The sequence below is a fragment of the Arvicanthis niloticus genome, chromosome 6 (genome assembly GCF_011762505.2).
Source record: "Arvicanthis niloticus isolate mArvNil1 chromosome 6, mArvNil1.pat.X, whole genome shotgun sequence".
Taxonomy (NCBI): Eukaryota; Metazoa; Chordata; class Mammalia; order Rodentia; family Muridae; genus Arvicanthis; species Arvicanthis niloticus.
In genome coordinates, this window is record NC_047663.1 from 94,786,077 (window position 1) to 94,804,800 (window position 18,724).

Below are 18,724 nucleotides of genomic sequence, written 5' to 3' on the forward strand. Positions count from 1 at the left end.
CCTAGGGGGCAGGGCAGGGAGCTGCCAACTGTTAGAAGTTCAGTAGCTCCAGCCCTGCCTGCTTTATGCTGGGACTCCTTCCTTGGCTCTGACACAGCTTGCAAAGTGGGAAACTGGAATTTGAGCCCAGTGCTGTGTGACTTCACAGCATGGCCAGGACAGATCATAATTTTGTCAGTATGAGCAAAAGAGACATCCCTCTGAGGAGACAGGAACATCTGCTGGGTATACCCCTATGCAAACACTGCTTGTGTAAGAAGGAACACAGGTGTCTTGAGAGCTCCTGACCTGCTGAGCCCCTGGACAACTGTAATTTTATGCGTGGGGGGGGGGGGGCACTGGTCCCTGTTTGGAAGCTAGGGGTGGGGGTGGGAGGAGAAGGGCAGCAGAGCTGTTCAGTAAGCACACAGGCCAGTCAGATGCCTGGGTTCTTCCCCTCTTACTAGACTGTCAGCAACATGGCTTCTTTGAATCTTAGTTGTCCTATCTGTAGCGTGGTGACAGGATAGAGTGCCTGCACCACCAGGGACCCCTCACAGTCTTTCACATGAGGTCTCCTGAGGCTGACATGGAAGTCACGTGGCTTAGATGGTGGGTAGGGGGGTTCTGGGGGGGGGACTCTGGGAGGTTCTGGGTCCTCTGTGTAGCATTGGGATGAGGTAGATGAGCATCTGCCTCAGGGTCTGGTAACTATGGATACCTAATAAAGTCAGTTCTTTGCTCCCTGGATCCTCCTCCACCCCCAACATGCATGCACGTGCGCACACACACACACACACACACACACACACACACACACACACTGGCCAGGCATTTGCTTCCATGTCCTTGACAACCTGACTCTTAAATGACCCAGCCTTGCCGAGCAGAGCCCAGATGGGAGTATAGAAGGTCAGTCAGTGCATGAAGATGGACCTGCAGTATTGTGGCCTCCCAGGACACACAAAGCAGCAGTGGAGGCTTGGCTTGTCCCTAGGCCGGGAGAACAGCCTTTTCCAAAGAGCAAACACTCTGAGTGCCAATTGCTGCCCTGGAGCCCTGGAGAGGTCTTCTCTCTACTGGAGCGGTCCCTTGCCTGCCCAGCATGTCACCCTGCCTCTCCTTGTGTGGAGGTGAGACTTGGGGGGCTTGGGGGGGTTAGCACTCCATTCCTGCCACAGACACCCGACTCCCTAGGCCAGAGTCAGTCTCCATGCACCAGCCTTTGGTCTTGCTTTAGTTCCTTCCTTTTGAGGTTCATTTGGTCTTGGTGAGTGTGGGGGCTGTGCAGGTGGGGAGACCTGAAGAGGAATGGCTAGGATGTGGAAGTGCAGACTCCCTCCCAGAACGACTCACCTTCCCAGAGCCGTCTGCTGTCTAGCGCCCACAGCCTCGTCATTCTTATCTCACCTGCCTCTGGAGTCAGAGGTGGGCTCGGTGGCTCTGAAGGGCATCAGGTCCGATAGACGCTAACTTGGGTGTGGCAGAGCCCCCAACCTGGTCTCATCTAAACAGTGACTGGACTGTGCCCAGGCTGTCAGGAGTTAGGGAAGGGAGCATGTGCTGGGTACCCACTGCCTGCTCAGACCTTTATGTGTCATTTATTAAAACCAAAGGGCACAATAGAGTTACTGGGGCTGGGCTCTTTTCCCCCCCCCCCTTTTCTACGTTTTATTTATTTTATATGTATAAATACAGACATGTACGTCTGGAGGTTGGAGGACAATCTGAGGTAATTGGTTCTCCTTCCGTCAGGTAGGTCCTAAGGAACAAACTTAGGTCATCAAACTTGGTGACAAGAGCCTTTACTCACCGAGCCATATACCAGCCCCCACTTTTGCACATTGTATCTTAGTGTGTGTGTGTGTGTGTGTGTGTGGTGGGGAAAAGTGTACGAGTATATGTGTATAGGTATCCCCGTATGTCCACGGTTGTCTCAGCTATCCTTTCTCAGCTGCTTTCCACCTATAACTTGAAACAAGGTCATTCATAGCCCAGGACTTGACTGAGTCACCCAGGGTAGCTGGCCAGCGTGCTCCCAGGAGTCCATTGTCTCTACCTCATCCTGCCTATATCCTCAGGACTACGGGATGGACACAAGATACAACACCCAGCTTTTAACCCGTGCTACAGGGATTGGACTCAGGCCCTCACACTTGTGAGACAAATTCTGTACTGTACTGACCTCCTTTGAGTTTGGTTTTATTGGGGTTTTGTTTGTTTGCTTGCTTGTTTTGTTTTGTTTTTTGTTTGTTTGAGACAGGGTTTCATTTTACAGCTCAGGTTGCCTCGGCCTCTCGATTGCTGAAATCGAGGGCTCCATCAGCAGGCATCGAACTGAGCAGATACTTCATAGAGTGTCAGCAACTTCCACATCTCTTTTCCAGGTGAAGTTACCTGAGGCACAGCACATTTAATGAACCTATCCAAGGACACACAGTTGAGAAACTATAGTATCAGGATTTGGGTCTAAGTAGCCAGGCTCCAAAGCAACATCCCCAGTCCAAGGGGGACATCAATACTAACCCTAACCCACACCACCCCAGACAAAGTGACAAGAGACACTTGGGACAGAAGGGTGAGGCAGTCACTACCAGGAGTGTCAGGGTAATTGACATCTTGTTGGCACCCTGGTCAGTAGATTAATCTCAGGTAACAGGCAAGGTGACAATCAGTGATGGTAAACCAGGTTGAGTCATTCAGACTCAACCTTTTAGATGTGACCACAAGGGACTCCGCACCTGTCCCTTTGAACAGGACTTTCAAGTGCAAGGAACCAGCAATGCAGGAAGCTGGACAACACACCCCACCCAGTGATGACACAGGCTCCCTCTCCGACCCTCAGGCCACCTGACAAGATGGATATTATTGGCTCACATTGGGGTGGAACACCGCGCTTCAAAGCAGTCCGGGATAGTGGGGCCTCACAGATTCTCCTAACACATCTGCATGTCTTTGTGGTAGAATTGCAGTTTTTGTGGGGGTTTGTTTTTGGTTTTGTTTTTTTTTTTTTTTTTTTTTTTTTTTTTTGCTTTTTAATGCAGCTATTGATATTAGGAACCATTTTGAGAAAGGGTCTTCCTGTGCACCTAGATTGGTCAGTAAACGTCTACACTAATAACTGTAGCAGCCCAGCAGGTACTCCCTAGACATTCAATAGCAGCTCAATACATTTCACTTCTATCCTCCAACTCCATAATATCTCCCTTCCCCTGTCACAGACCCTGGGGACAGGACTTTGACCATAAGCCCCTGGAGATATGAGCTATAGACAGACCATAAAATGCCTGGTCCAATTAATGCCTATATCCTGTATGCAAGCCTTGGAATTAAGGGTTACAGAAGGGCCCACCCTAAAGATGAGTAAATCTTTATTGTTCTAAACTTTATAGGTTATTAGGGAGGGTTAAGAAAACACCCCAATGATTATAATTAGGAAGATTGCCTAGGTCAGGGTATTTTCAGCCTCATTAGTTCCTATTCAGTCCTCCTAATCCAACTTGTTTGTTTGTTTGCTTGTTTGTTTGGAGAAACAGTCTTACTATTGTAGACCAGGCTGATCTTGAATTTGCAAACCTCTGCTTTCAGCCACTTGAGTGCTAGGATTACAGGTGTTCTTCTGATCAAATTTAATTGTGGAATATATAACTCAGTCCAATAAAAAAAGCGAATAAAGAACAAAAAAATAAAAAAGGGAAGCGCTATAAATGGCAAAGCAGCAGAGTGGGTCCAAACACATTGGTCGCTATAATAAACATAACTGAGTTAAACTCGCCAATTAAGGGACTAGGGATCTAGTTCAAGTTGGTGGAGTGCTTGACTAGCATGCATAAAGCCTGGTGGTTTCAGTTCTCAGCCTTCATAATTTGGGTATTATGTTTCAAGGTTGTAATCTCAGAATTTGGGAGATGGAGGAAGAAGGATCAGGAGTACACGGTAATCTTTACCTATATTGAAAGTTCAAGGCCAGCCTGGGCTACTTGACATCCTATCTGTCCAAAGATAGATATCCCTCCCTGGAACTCACAGAAATCCACTTGTGTCTGTCTTTCAAGTATTGGGATTAAAGGTATGCACCACAAGCCTGGCTTGTATGACATTTGAAGACATACCTACAACTATGTGATACAGGAAAGATGAGCTTAAAGAACAGAAGGTGGGGGCTGGAGAGATGGCTCAGAGGTTAAGAGCACTGACTGCTCTTCCAGAGGTCCTGAGTTCAATTCCCAGCAACCACATGGTGGCTCACAACCATCTGTAAAGGGTGTGTCTGAGGACAGCAATGGTATACTCATATACCTAAAATAAATAAATAAATAAATAAATAAATAAATAAATAAATAATTTTAAAAAAAGAACAGAAGGTGACATTCCAGGAAGCTGCCACTGAAAAAGGAAGTATAATCTACACACCCCTAAAAACAGGACAGAGCATGACATCAATATCACTTCTATGGTCACTCCTGACTGCACAGCCCAGGGACAGAAGCAATTGCCTCTAAAGGTTCTGATTTAATTAGCCTGAGATAAGATATATCCTGGTAGACCTCAGGGTATTCTGAAATACAGCCAGGGCTGGGAACAAGGAACTGAAACCCAGCAACTGTTAAAGCTGAGCCACAGGAATGGGGGAGAAATCCCAAGTCTCCACCAGAAGAAAATCCTAAGAGAAAGCCATATACAGGTGGTGTTCAATAAATACCAGATTGATTAGCCAATTGACTGATACTTTTTCTATTAGAAACTTCTGTAGTAATTAGACAGTCAATTCCCCCACACCCAGTTATTAATCCTGGGGAAGTCAACCCTACACCGTGTGGGTTGTTGGAGCAGTAATTCCTGCTCTGTATTTAAGGCCTGAACTGTTTCTGCCCAGGGAAGGCCACCCACCTCCTGGCTTCCAGGCCTCCAGTTCTCACTACAGACACCCAAAGGTCAAGTCATGAATCTAGTCTTGAAGGTTCTTATGGTATTTACGGGGCTCAAGCTGACTATAGTGCTTCTGGCCATTAGAAGGTCATTCTGAGTTAGAGTTAAATCAGCATGACCCAGTTGAGCTAGCAGAATAGTGCCAAAAAGAAGTGGTCACCCCTGTGTCTGCCACCAGGACTTAGTGGGTGTCCCTTCATGGTCATAGTCACTACAGACTCTCCTTAACAAGAAATAAAAGGTCATTTATATCAATCATTTCCCAGTCCCCTTCTTAGGAGTATATAATTTTATTTAGTTTGACATTTCATTAATTTTATGTGTGTGGGTGTTTTGCCTGCATGTACATCCACACACTACAAGTGTACTTGGTGCTTAAGGAGGTCAGAAAAGGGTATTGAACTCCCTGGAACTGGATTTGCATAAGGTTATGAACCACCACGTGGTACTAAGAACTGAACCCGGGTTCAGCCACCTCTCCAGCCCACCATTTACACTTTTAATACATCTCTTTGTCTACATCCAGATGTTAGTGATAAACTTCCTTTTTCTCTTTTTTGTTTTCCTTGCTGTTGTTAGTTGCTTTTTGTTTTAAGATAAGGTCTTATTATGTGGCCTAGATTGGTCCTGAGCTCACAATCCTGCCTTAGCCTCCCGGGTGCTGGGATTGCAGGCCAGCATCACCACACCTGCTGCAGTTTGTGCATTTTCAAACCTCCTAACATTCTCTCTCAGCTTTCATCTGCGTGCTTTGGCTGCTCAGCAAATTGTATCCCCACGAGAATACAATGTGTCTCTTAAAATACCTTCTAAAATGATCTTTATCAGTCCATCTCCCGACAGCCCTTGGGCTCTGCTTAGATGCCCCATCTCTTCCTCCTTCTTACATTTCAGTACCTCGTGCTCTTCACTGTTCCCCTGTCCTTTGCTCTACCCCCTCCCTCGTCCAGGTCAGAGACTGAATGGGGGTGGGGCACTCTGCTCAGGCTTAGTCCCTTTCCCAGACAGAACTCTACCCTTGTCTGCTCACCTCCTTTCCCTAGCCTCTGATCCCATGGCTGCCCCTGTTCTTTCATTCATGGTCCAATAGGCTACCACACAAACCCAAAGGACACCAAGATGAGACTGACTTACTTGAGACAAAGTGAGAATGGGTGTGTCCCAATACAGAGGCTTTCAAGGGCTCCTCCTGGGAACCCAAGTAAATCAGGGAGAAGGGAAGGGGCGCTTCAGGCGGGAGGCACAGCCTGGGCAAACGCCTTGTGGCTGGCTGGGAGCAGCATGGAGACAGGATAGGCACTCATCCTGTGCAAGGTGGTGTTTTCCAGTGTTCCAGAAAAGTTAAACCATCAGGAACATTGTCATCACATGCAGCAGTGGTCATGCCTGCAGCAGAGAGACGGACCATCTATTGGGTTAAAACAGGAATGGCCAGTTGCAGGCATCCAGGCCCCAAGAGGCCCTGTGGGCTATGAGTTCTGGAGGCAGCAATGGGGACCCATTTAAGGGAGAACTGGGCAACCCGAGGCCTCTCAGGCTTAGAAGGCTGAGACTAAAAAAGCAGAAAGAACAAAGCCCTAAGGCCCGTTTTCTCTTCTGGCTGCCTAGACAGGCTGAGGCAGGCAGGAGGGCACAGACGGTTCCAGGGAGGTCCCACACTGCCTACAGGGGGTTGCTGTACCCTGGGAGTGCCTGATTCCCATCCCCTCAGCTTTGGGTAGTAACTAACACTGATAGGGTGTTGGCTGAACCATGCTTCCCCGTCTTTCTCTCCCAAGGCTGGTCCTTGACAGTGCCTAGGTCTTTAGCAGTGCTTTCGTGGCTGAGCCCACCTCTGGTCTACGTCTCTTCATGTGCCAAGATGTTTTGCACAGAGAGCTGGCCAGACTGGGATGTGGTGGCTCCTAAAGGCAATCTCAACACATGGCAAGCTTAAGCAGAGCTGTCAGGAGTTCAAAGCTAATCTGGGCTATTTAGTTAATTGGGGGGTCAGCCTGGGCTATATGGTGAGTTTGAAACCAGCCTGGGATATATGGTGAGTTCAAGGATACCTTAGGCTACATAGTAAGTTGAGACCCTGCCAAAATACATCCCTCACACACAACCTTACACATAAATAGATTAAGCAATTAATTTAAAATGGGACAGGGGCAGTGATAGAGTCTGAAGGCCTAGAGTCAACATTTGGCCCCCCTGGCTGGAGAGTCTCTAGACTGGGCTGCCACCATCCTCAGGCATGGGAGTGGGATTCCTCCTCCAGAACCCCTGGGCCCCAGTAGAGGCCTCTTGTGAGCCCAGGTGGTTACTTCTACATTCAGCTTCAGTGTTCACCCCTGGGAAGTGGAACCCAACCCATCTGGTGGGTCAGAATGATACCTTACCATATTTCAGCCACGTAGCCCTTCTTCGGCAGGTTCAGGGAAGTGTTGGGCAGTTCACTGTACACAAGACATCCAGGTTCTCAGAGGGTGGTATGTTTTGCTGGCAGGCCCTCCCTTAGATCATTCTCCTTCCAGCTGTTATGCATCGGTGGGTGTGTGCATAGCCTACTTGAGTCTGCTGCCTGGCAGGCTTCTAGACTTAGGACCGACCATGTCCCTCTTAGCAGTGTGCGATGGCTACCTCCTTTGACACTGATCCAGAGCTGAGCCTATCATGCAGTCACTTTGCTGCCCCACCCAGCAGTTGGTCTGAGTGGGGGGCTGTAACACTGCTCCCGTTACTCAGATGATGAAACTGAGGTTCAGAGATACCAAGTGATCTCTTCAAGGTCACACAGCTCAGGAGACAGACATGGGGCTTGAACTCATAGCCAGTAGACATCAAACACTACTCTTAGATACCAAGATGGTCAGGGTGCCCTAAGATAGTCTTCTTGCTAGTCCCCTCCCTGCACACAGGCTCCTCCCACTGGGGCAGAGCCATTCGTGATGGTTACCCTTGATTGTAAACTTGATAAAATCTAGCATCATTTTGAAACAAACTTTTGGGCATACCTGGCAAGGAGTTTCTAGACTGGGTTAGCTGAGATGGGAAGACACATGCTAAATATAGTCAGCACTAACCCATGGGGGCAGGGGAGGTTCCCAGACCTGAAAGGTCTCCTCTCCCAGAAGGAAAAGGAGACAGTGAGCCAAGCACTGGCATCCATCCAAGGCTGCAAACTGAGGGTGCAGGGTGCCCAGCTGCCTTATGCTCCGGCCACCATTGCCTCCCTGCAGACAGAGTGTGTCTTAGAACTGCGAGGTAAATCCTTCCTCCCTTAAGTAGCATCTGTCAGGCATTTTGCCACACAGTGAGTAACTAAGACAGTCTTCTTGCAAGCAGACTGAACAAGGCAGGGAGAGGGTATGATGGTCAGGCTGTGGGGGACACGACTGGAGGTGGGCATATGAGATCAGTCCTATTAAACTTTTTAGACAGGATCTTCCTGTGATGTAGACCTGGCTGGTTTGGAACTCACGGAGATAGCTCATCAAGGTCAAGCATTTGTCTTTGGATTCAGTGGGACCCCAAAGCCAGGTCTTAAGTGCTTCACTCAGACACCTTTCCCAGGAAGACTTCCCTGATGCACTCTGATCTGACAGCCTCACGCACACCATTCCAGAACACAGAGTGGGTAGGCTAGAGGACTGTTCTGACCCATCAGTCACATGGTCATACCTATGTTTAAGCTTAATGTCATCTTATCTCCCCTGCATGACGTCAGCAACTGTCAAGGTCTCCTCTCTCAGCTTTGCTCCGCCTACGGGGATATCCCGGTTTGTTCCTGGAATTACAGTAGGTGCATCCTCTACATTCATATGTTCGTGTTTACATAGGGTCTCATGCAGCTTAAGCTGGCTTCAATCCCTCTGTATAAACAGGAATGGTCTCGAACTTCTGACCCGCCTGCCTCCACATCCCAAGTGCCGGGTTGACAGGCATGTACCACCATGCCTGTTTTTACATAGTTCTGGGAATCAAACCTAGAGCTTCATTGATGCCAGACAAGTACTCTACCAACTGATGTACATCCCCAGGAAAACACCCCTGCATTTGTTCATCATCATCATCATCATCATCACCACCACCCTCATATGTCGATGGTCTCTCTGCTTCTCACCCTTTTCTCTGGGTTATTTCGTTTCCTCCTTAGACAATACTCACAGGCAGATACCCTGTTATCCCCATTCCAGGTGAGAAAGTGTCTCAGAGAGGTCAAGAACGCCTACTATAGTTGCACAGCCAACAGGGTGAGAGCACGTACCCTACAGTACCTTCCTGTTAGTCTGGATGCTATCCTTAGTCCTGCACCAGCAAGCCTGGCCCTGTCATTAGCTCAGGTGTGAACACCAACTTCCACACCTGTCATTAGGAACTAGGGTGACAGGAGCAGCGGGGTTCACACCCTGCCCGGAACCCCTAAACCCATGTCATCTGCTAAAAGACAGACAAACAGGGAGGGAGCATCTCTGTTCTCTGGATGCCTGGGCGTAAAGGTCCTGACTCAGGGCTGCTGGGTCCCCTGAGCTTGGGAAGGCACTAATAACCCTTGTTTGGTTACTTCTGGTGTGCTGGGACTTTGCTTCTCCAGCCCTTTACTCCACTGAAATACTTGGCAGGCAGGGAAACTGAGGCTCAGCGCTTCACACCAGTGTAGCAAAACCAGGATGAGCAGTAAGACTTCTGCTCCCTGGACATGAGTTCCTCCCTCTCTTCCCTTATGGTCTCCTTCCCCCAGGACTGTACCTTCCCTCAGACAGAAACAGAGGAGCCACAGAGAACCCAGACTGCAGGGATAACTATGGGGACCAGCAACCACGGTTGAGAACAGTAAGGGGACACACACACACACACACACACACACACACACACACACACACACTGTGCTTGCTACAAGGCTGGCTGGGTACAAGCCAGTGCTGCAGAGTTTTTTGCAATCCCCAGCTCTGGGGAGGCTGAGGCAGGAGGATGGAGTTTAAGGCTGGGCTGAGTTACACAGTGGTTTCAAGGTAAACCTGAGCTACATAACAAAAGTCTTGGGAGAGAGAGAAAGAGAGGGTGGAGAGGGAGAGAGAGAGAGAGGAATAGGCACTAGGCTGCCCTACCTCAGTTTGGTAGGAGCTAGTCCTCCAGCAAGAGGGTGGGGACATAGGGCACCCTGGGCTAGAAAACCATGAAGGGAAGTGTCTGGTCTCTACTCAGGGCTGGGTGACAAGAGAACCTCTAAGCTGAGGTGCATGGCCAAACCTGCCAGGCAAAGACTAAGTGGGGCTACCTAGACCAGGAGGAAGGCAGGACTCTGGTACTTAACCACCAGGTTCTGAGTCCCTGTGGCTGGAAAGGTTCTTCCCTTCCAGGTTCTCTTTCCTTTGCTGTTAGGTCCAAGCCCAGGCCTTCCAGGCTGGAGGGCTGGGAGTGTGGGGGTGGGACCTGGCCCAGCTCCTGGGATGTGTGACTCTCCTCCTGGTGAAGACCACAGGGACCTGACCCCTTGTGGGACTGGCACGGAGTGTCCAATTGTGCAATACTCAAGAGAGCAACCCAAGGACTGGATGGGACCCCAACTGACTCTGACAGCCAGCTGGATCAGTCACAGAGGAACAGTACGAAGGGCCCTGCCCAGCCTCTGGGGTTGTGAAAGACTGAAAGACAGGGTTGATGAGGAGAAGGCAGGCGAGGGGAGGGGACCTCAGAACAAGCCAAGAAATTAGCTGAGTTTCAAACAGCCCTGTCAGTGGGACTATAGGAAAGCAGAATTTCTGAAAGCATAAGAATATGCAGGCCACACCCCAGGCTGCAGTGCCCAGGGCTCCTGTCTCAGTAGGTGGGTCTGGGCTGAAAGGCAGAAACAAATCAGTGGGAACGCTCTGGCTCCAGACTCTTCCTGTCTTGCCTCCAACTGGAATCTGGGGAGCAGGGAGGTACTGTTCCTGGACCAGTGGAGGAGTGCAACAAGGTGTTGAGTCTCTCCCCTATAGGGGTGCCAAGACAGAGGAACGAATTCCACCCCTCCCTCAATCTCAGCAACTTCACCAGTCTCCCCCAAACCGGTTATTAAGCGAATGAATACATTAGGCTTATCAAAACCGACGTGGGCTGTCTCTCCATCCAGACACATCAAGACATGTCATTCGCTTCTCGGGCGGTCCTGAGAACCCAGGGATCGCAGACGCGGCCAGTTTCGGGGATGGGGGGGGGGGAGCGCCAAGAGCCACACCCCTGAGAAATCACGCAGTGAGAAATTGTCCTGTCCCCACCCAGCCGGGCCGAGCGGGAGTCTAAAGAGCCCAAGAATGCTTTAGCATGAGCCCCCGGGGCCCAGAAACTCCACCACCACCATCCCCCCCACCCCCCCCCCCGCGGCTTCCGAGTGCTCCAGGGCAGGCAGGCAGGTGCAGCTGGGGACAGGTGGCGCACCCTCAGAGCCACCACATCTCTCAGCCCAATGCCAGCAGCAGCACCTGCGCGGTCTACAATTCCCGCAGGGGATCATCCTACACACAACTTATTTTCCGAGTCCCAGGGTGGAAACACAACGTTTCATGACCAAGATTCCAGGTTCAGGACGACCCCACAGCTTGGTGGACAGTCAGTGCCTTGTACTTCTTACTCAAGTCCCCACCATCTAGACCCCCAAAGTAACGCACCATGGGGCTCTAGAGTCCCTCCTGTCACTTTTGGGATCCCCTCACCGGTCCCATCCCATCAGGGCAGAACTTTCCAGTTACAGAGGAACCTCCGCACAGCGTCCCCACGCATCCCGGACTCCTGGCTCAGCTCTCGGTCTCCCTCATCCTAGCCCAGGACGCCCCCTCACCTCCGCGTCTGCACTGTTGGGCTGTATTTGCCTTTGTTTTTCTTCCTGAAGAGCGAGTGCATGGTGGCGCTTGGGACGGAGGGATCTGGAATGCGGCGACGGGCCCGGCGCGCACCGAAAGCGGGCGGCGAGCGCAGGTGAAAGGCGGCGGCGGCGGAGGCGGCGGAGGCGGCAGCGGCGCGCGGAGCCCCGTGTGCGGAGGGCCGCGGCTCTGGGTCACTACAGGAACAGGGCGGGGCGATCGCCGGCCACTTGCTTGCCTGCCGCACCCCGGGAAGGTGGCGCTTACCTTGAAGGCGGGGCTTCGGACGCGCTCCCTGGGTCCCTGCCGGACACCGCCCCCCGTTGCCCGGTACTGCAGAGGCTGCGCAGTCTGTCGCCAGAACCTGGACGACCTGGCCACCTGCGCCAGGCCTCGAGGCCGCTCCCACAGTGCACATAGAGCCTAGCGCGCCCCCTGGCTGAAGGGTTTACCTGGGCAATCCCAAGACACCATGACACTTCTTTTGTCATGACCCACAGGTGGAACCTCAGACAGGTGTGAGAGACCCGGAAGTGATAGTGGGGTCTCTGCTCCCTGCAAGGTCAACAAATCACACTCAAGGTGGGGGCATCGGGACTGGCGATGGCCACAGCCACAGCATGCGACTGAATTCGATTCTTATGCCCACCTATGGTCAGTTAGGACGTCTCTGAGATTGATTTGGCTTACTGCCCTCTGCCTCAGTTTTCTCCTTGGCCAAGGGAAGATAACGATGATCCCCCGCCCCCCATCCGGAAGGGTATAGGAGATTCCTGTAGCTAATTCACCAAAGAGCTTGGCACACGGTGGCAACTCAAACAAGCAGAAAACAGCTGGGGAAGGACATAAACATCCCTTGAACGTTCATAACCCCAGGCCTTGGCATGATAGAGACTTCATGGTGGATCATAAAATCTTTAGTTCTGGCTGAGAATAGCAATGTTGCATAATCCTGCCCGCATGTCCTGGAGTGAGGCTGAGCTGGGGGTAGAGGCTGTTGGAAACATGGAGCTTTTCCTGTATCCCCATCTCAGGAGCTGCGGCAAGGGACACAGCTCAGGTTTTGTTGGCTAATGGAAAAGTGAGTCTGGGTAGGCGTTAGAGTGGAAGACAGACAGCTGAGAGGACTCAGTGCCACCCTGGGTCTGGGGGTGGAGGGTGGGGGGTGGGGTGGGAGCTCATCTGGGAAGAGGCACTGGAGAGACTCTAGAGACAGCCCAAGGGTTTAGAGTTCAAGTAGGGGAGACGAGATCTTGAGAGTGGGAAGAGACAGACAACTGAGGAGCTTCTCACACCATTAAGAGACTGGGGATCCAAGCTCAGCTATCTGACTTCAGTCTCTGTCCCACGGGTTTAAAATAAGGAGGTTGGTGTTCAGGGGGTGGCTCATTAGCTAAGAGAACACACTGCTCTTGAGAAGACCCTGTTAGTTCCCAGAACCTGTTAAACAGCTCCAGCACCAGGGGATTTGAAGCCTTCTTCTGGACTCCTCGGGCACATGCTTTCATGTGCACATACCTATATATATAGCACCCCCACACACACACACACAATATTATATGTATACACATACACACACACACACATATATATATATATATATATATATATATATATATATATATATATACATACGTGTGTGTGTGTGTGTGTGTGTGTATGATATAAATAACTTTGGAGGTTAAGAAAAGAAGTACTGCACCTCAGAGTCGGTGGTCAGGAATACCTGTACAATGTGCCTTTGCATACATGGAAGGCTTCTGGAAGGATCCATAAGAAACTGTCCTTTACTCCCCTGAGGAAGAATGAGACTCTTCCTTGGGGAAGATGGGGATGCAGCCAGGATAGACTGGTGTTTGGATCTTTCCTCTGTCACTTTTCAGCTGTGGGGAACAATGAGTGAGTCCTTTTGCCTCTCTGGCCTCAGTTTTCCCCATCTGTGAAGTGGATATAAAGGTAGAGTCGCCACCATGGCATGAGATCCTTCAGAGTGGGCCTCTAGCACAGCCTGGTTGTGATTAGACAGAGCTTGGTGAAAACAGAGATGTGTTTGCTACAGGCTGTAAACTCATTGGATGCCCGCAACAGCTCTGAATAAAAAAAACCTGCAAACACTCAAATCCTTTTCTCAACAATTCCTGGGTGAGTGTGAAGTGGTGTTGGGGAAGTGGTATGAACCAGGAGCTCCAGGCCAGTCAGCTCAGGGCATTGCAGAATACCAACACTGATATTATCTTCGGGTCTCACTCCTGATGATCTGTTCTGAGTACTCCTTGTGAGGTGAAGCCCTCAGACTCCCTGCCTAGGAGGGGCTTGATTTCTTGGCCTTTTCTCTTGGGAAGGGAGTCATCTGAAAGCCACAGTGCCTGACTGGTCTGCAGCCATCAGCTGCAAGTGCCCAAACTCTCTGGACGCCCTATCTCTACCCACCAGAGCTTCCAGTCCCAGGCTCAGGGCAACCGGGCTTGGTGCCCACTGACTCAGCTGGGCCCGACCCAGGAGTGTTGGAGGGAATTAACAGATTAAGGGAGGAATTCCACTTGGCCCTCAGCCACTTTCTTACTCCATGTTCGAAGATAGCCAGCCCAGGGCTGGTGCAGCTGTGTGTGCACGCATGGGTATGTGTGCACGTGTACATGCACATGTGGGCTGTGGGCAGGCAGGATGGGGTCGGGGATCTGCCCTCACTTGTACATCCTCTGGGAGCCAGATGGGGTTAGTGCAGCACTGCCAAACTGTCTTCTGCCAAGTGACTCATCCCCTCTGCTGTGGCGGGGGCGGGGAGGCCAGCAGGAGGATTTCGTAGGTACTTGTTACAGGATGGTTGAACCTCACTGCAGGAGGCACCTGCAGGGCTGTGCAGTGAGTGCCCAGCAACCAGTGACCCTTGGCCTCCCATACTTGTCTCTTTCCAAAGCTGGAACAAGGGCTCTGTTTCATTGTTGCAAGGGTCACCCACACCCTCCCTGTGCTCAGTGTTTCCCCAGAAGTTGGAGAGGAATGTACACTCCAGGCTCCCTCACTTTGAACCAGTTTGAAACAGGAAGAACAGCATTCTCTCAGCCCAGAAACAGAGGTCCCTGCTTACAGGACCGGGATGGAGCCTTCCCCTCCCAGGGCGGAGGCCCAGATTTACCCCCTCTCATCTCTAATATGGCTCTACCATCACCCAAAGAATCTTACTTACATATATAGATTCCTGTCAGACATGGTGGCATAGACCTGTCTCTTCAGCTGAGGCTGAGGCAGGAGGAATAACACGTTAAGGCCTGCCTCAGCTCCAGAATAAGTTCAAGGCTAACCCAAGTGACTTAATAAGACCCTGTCACCAAACAAAAACTGAAAGAGCGGGGGGGGGGGGGGGGGGGGGGGCAGACAGCTCAGTGGTGTTCGGCTTTCCAGGCATGTGGGAGGCCCTACGTTCACGTTCACGTTCACGTTTCTTTTCCTGGGATTGTAGCTGAGAGTCTTATCAGTGCCACACTCTACCCTCTGAGATAGCCAGCCAGATGAACATGGTTTTCAGTAAGTAGCTACCCTCTGGAACACAGAAGCAAGAGGTTTGGGACTTTATGGAAAATACAGGTAAAAGCCAGCCTGGGATTGAGTCCTGGCTGTGTGATCTTGCAGGTGGCTTAACTACCCTGTTTCACCTAATACATGGGAGATAGCCAGAGCCAATGGATGGGTTCAGAGCTCTGGGTGTAGACCTCCCACCCTCCCCCCACCCCCCCCCCACACACACACACAGTGCAGGAGGGGGCTGGCCCGGCTTCACCCTCTATTGTGTAACATATATTTACTTTTCTTTCAGAACAATTCTTGGGATGGAAAATGAAGCTGGCCCTCCAGCTCACATGGGCTGACTCATACCTACCCCTGAGCTGGGGCCCTCCAAGCTCCCCATAGTTCATCTTTGGCAAGAGGGGAAGCTGAGCCCTGAAAGCAGGCACAGAAGAGGGTCCAAGGTGACTCATTGAGTCTCTTGCTCCTGAGTCACTTCAGGCCCTCACCCACTGGGGCCTCTGGCAGCCTGCCCCTGTCTGATAGGTACCCCACCCTGTGGTCACTCCAGGAAGGCAGGCTCCCATGAATCCCTGCTACCCTCCCTAGACTCAGGTATGCACCTGTGCAGTTGTGTATGTTGCCAAAATATGGAGACAACTCCCACTATGTAACTCCCACTATGGTGATTGCTCTGATCCCCAGGGCCCTGGCCCTCTCCCTATATGGCCTGGCCACAGAAGTGTGACTCTGAAGCTCAGACATCCCACTATAGGGTTATCCTTGGGCCTCTCACACTCACCAAGAGGGCTTCTCTGCAAGGAAGTCACCCCATCAGGGCAGAGTGGCTCTAGGTGGGGCTCAACAGGCCCTGCCAGGCACAGCATCCCGCAGGGCAGACTGCCCGGCCTCCCATCCACGCCCAGCTGCTTCTTCCTGCCTGCTGCCTGCTCCTCCCCTTCTGAGCTGTGCCAGGCTCATGCAGAGCAGACCAGTACAGCTGCATTCTTGGGCAAGTGTCTAGGGTGTGAATGACCCTGGGGCTGGTCAGGTCAGAAGGTCAGGGCCTTGTTCCCTCCAGTGCCCAAGTGATAGATGAGTCAGGCTACAAGGGGCAGAACAAGAAACCAAACCAGGTATTAGCTTGAAGCCCTTCTGGGTTCAAAAGCCAGCTTAGCCATGGCCTCAGCTGTGTGACTTTGGGGAGGTACTTGGCCCTCTCTGTTAAATGAGAAGAACTTGGGAACTGAGATGTCCAGTCTGAGTTCTTTCATTTCCTTGTGGTGTGAACCTGAGCAAGTATCTCCAACTCTCTGAACCCCAGTTTTCACATCTGCAAAATGGGAGCACACTGATAAAAACTCCATAGACTCAATGAAGACATAAAGCAAACGTAGATAATGCAAAACGCATCGTCACAGTGATGACCTGACGAGCCTTGACTAGAGCACCCAGCTGCCTAACCCTGATGGAAATGATGGATGGGCCGCTGCTCTCTGTGCTTTTCAGCTATAGCTGTTTGAACCGGACATGCTGCTCAAGTCCCTGGAGACTCAGGACTAGGTGCTGGACCAGCCCCTCATTCCAACTGCTTTAACCACTTGCCAGACAAAGACTGTGTGACTGGTATTCTCACTGAGTGAGTGAGTGTGGTCCCAGGGACGATCCCCAGAGCACTGGGCAAGAGTTAGTAGTCCTGAGTCAGAATTATGTTGGAAAGACATAATTTAGTAGTTTAGACAGAGTAGTTTCTTTCTTCATCCGTCTGTCCATCCATCCGTTCAATATTGACATATTTATAGGCAGGATCTCATGCAGCCTTAAGCTCCCTTTGTAGGCCAGGCTAGCCTCAAGCTCATTCTACAGTGCTCAATGACCCAGAATTTCCAATCCTCCTGCCCCTACCTTCTAAGTACTGGAATTACAAGCATGTCTAGTTTGTGTGGCACTGGGGATGGCACCTGGGATTTGTTCATGCAGGTCAGCATTCTGTCACCTGAGCCACATCCCCAACCCATCACACCATCCAATATTTATTGAGCAGATATTATTTGACAGGTGATACCAGGGTGGAGCCCTCTACTGTGGAGAAGCAGAGTGAGGATAAGAGATGGAGTAAGCTCAAGGTCCCCAAACGGAGCAGCCCAACAGACATTGCACGCAAGGACATTGCACACAGACACTACTGAGTGTGAGGAGGGGGGAAGGGGAGCTGGAACACTCTAGGGAAACTGGTCAGACTTGAGGCTAAGCGTGGAGAGGAAGGAAGACCCTCAGTTATAAGCACCCCAAGGTCCCTCACGTCCTGCATTACTGGCATTTCCATGGCAACCAGGCTTTTCCCACCTGTTGCTGGGGAGGGGACGTGTACCCAGGGGTCCTAGTGCATCCTTCATGTGCAATGGTCCATGTGGGTAGCATCTGCTGTATGTCCAGCCCAGGAGTTACAACAGCGAGCGAGCAAGGCACATCCTTGTTCAGGAGATGATGGAATGGGCAGTCACATGGTTCTTCTCTGTGTTTGTGCTGTTACATGCTCTGGTGTGTTTGTGTGCATATGTATACATGGGTGCACATGTGCATGTGGAGGTAACCTGAGGTGTTTCTCAGGCACTGTCTACCTTGGTTCAGTTAGCTTTTGTTTCTGTTTTGTTTTTGGTGTTTTTTTGGGTTTTGTTTTGTTTTTTTTGTTTTTGTTTGTTTGTTTGTTTGTTTTGTTTTGCTTTGGCTTTTGGAGACAGGGTTTCTCTGTGTCCTGGAATTCACTCTGTAGATCAGGCTGGCCTCAAACTCAGAGATCTGCCTGCCTCTGCTTTCCAAGCTTTTTGGTTTTGTTGTTGTTGTTTGTTTTAGTTTTTTTTTTTTCCTTTGGGGGATGTTTTTGTTTTATTTTGTTTGAGATTGGGCTTCTCACTTTGACCTGGTTAGAGAGATTTGGGTAGACAATCTAGCCAGAGAGTTCATAAGGATCAGTCTGTCTTTGTTTCCCAGTACTGGAACTGTAAGTGTGCCCCAAAATAGTCCCATTTTAAAAATGTGCTGTATTTTTAGTTTATGTGAGCAAGTGTTTGGCTGTGTGTGGTTTCATGTACCGCATGTGTGCCTGGTGCAAAAGAGGGTGCCTGGTCCCTGGAACAGGGGTCTCAATCAATTTTGAGCTGCCCGTGGGTACTGGGAAATGAGCCTGGATCCTCTGGAGAAACACATATTGCTCTTAACTGCTAAGGCATCTCCAGCCCCAGTCCCAAGTTTTAAATCAGGTCCTCATGCTTGCACAACCCATACTTTACGGACTGAGCCGTGTTCCTAGCCCACCATTTAAAAAAAAGAAAGAGAAGAGGAGGAGGGAGAGGAGAAGAGGGAGGAGGAGAAGGAGGAAGAGGAGGAAGAGAGAGGAAGGAAGGGAGGGAGAGAGAGACGAGACAGAGAGACAGAGAGACAGAGAGACAGAGAGACAGAGAGACAGAGAGACAGAGAGACAGAGAGAC

At 50.7% G+C, this 18,724-nt stretch overlaps 1 protein-coding gene across 1 annotated transcript in view; it reads right to left on the minus strand.

Moving 5' to 3' along the window:
* Ppl (periplakin) overlaps nucleotides 1-12,129 on the minus strand; it is a 46,764-nt gene extending 34,635 nt beyond the window's left edge. The window contains exon 1 of the mRNA XM_034505352.2: nucleotides 11,711-12,129. Coding sequence (XP_034361243.1) covers nucleotides 11,711-11,772 — 62 coding nt within the window. The 5' untranslated portion in view covers nucleotides 11,773-12,129. The remainder of the gene's footprint in view (nucleotides 1-11,710) is intronic.
* Nucleotides 12,130-18,724: the final 6,595 nt, after the last annotated feature.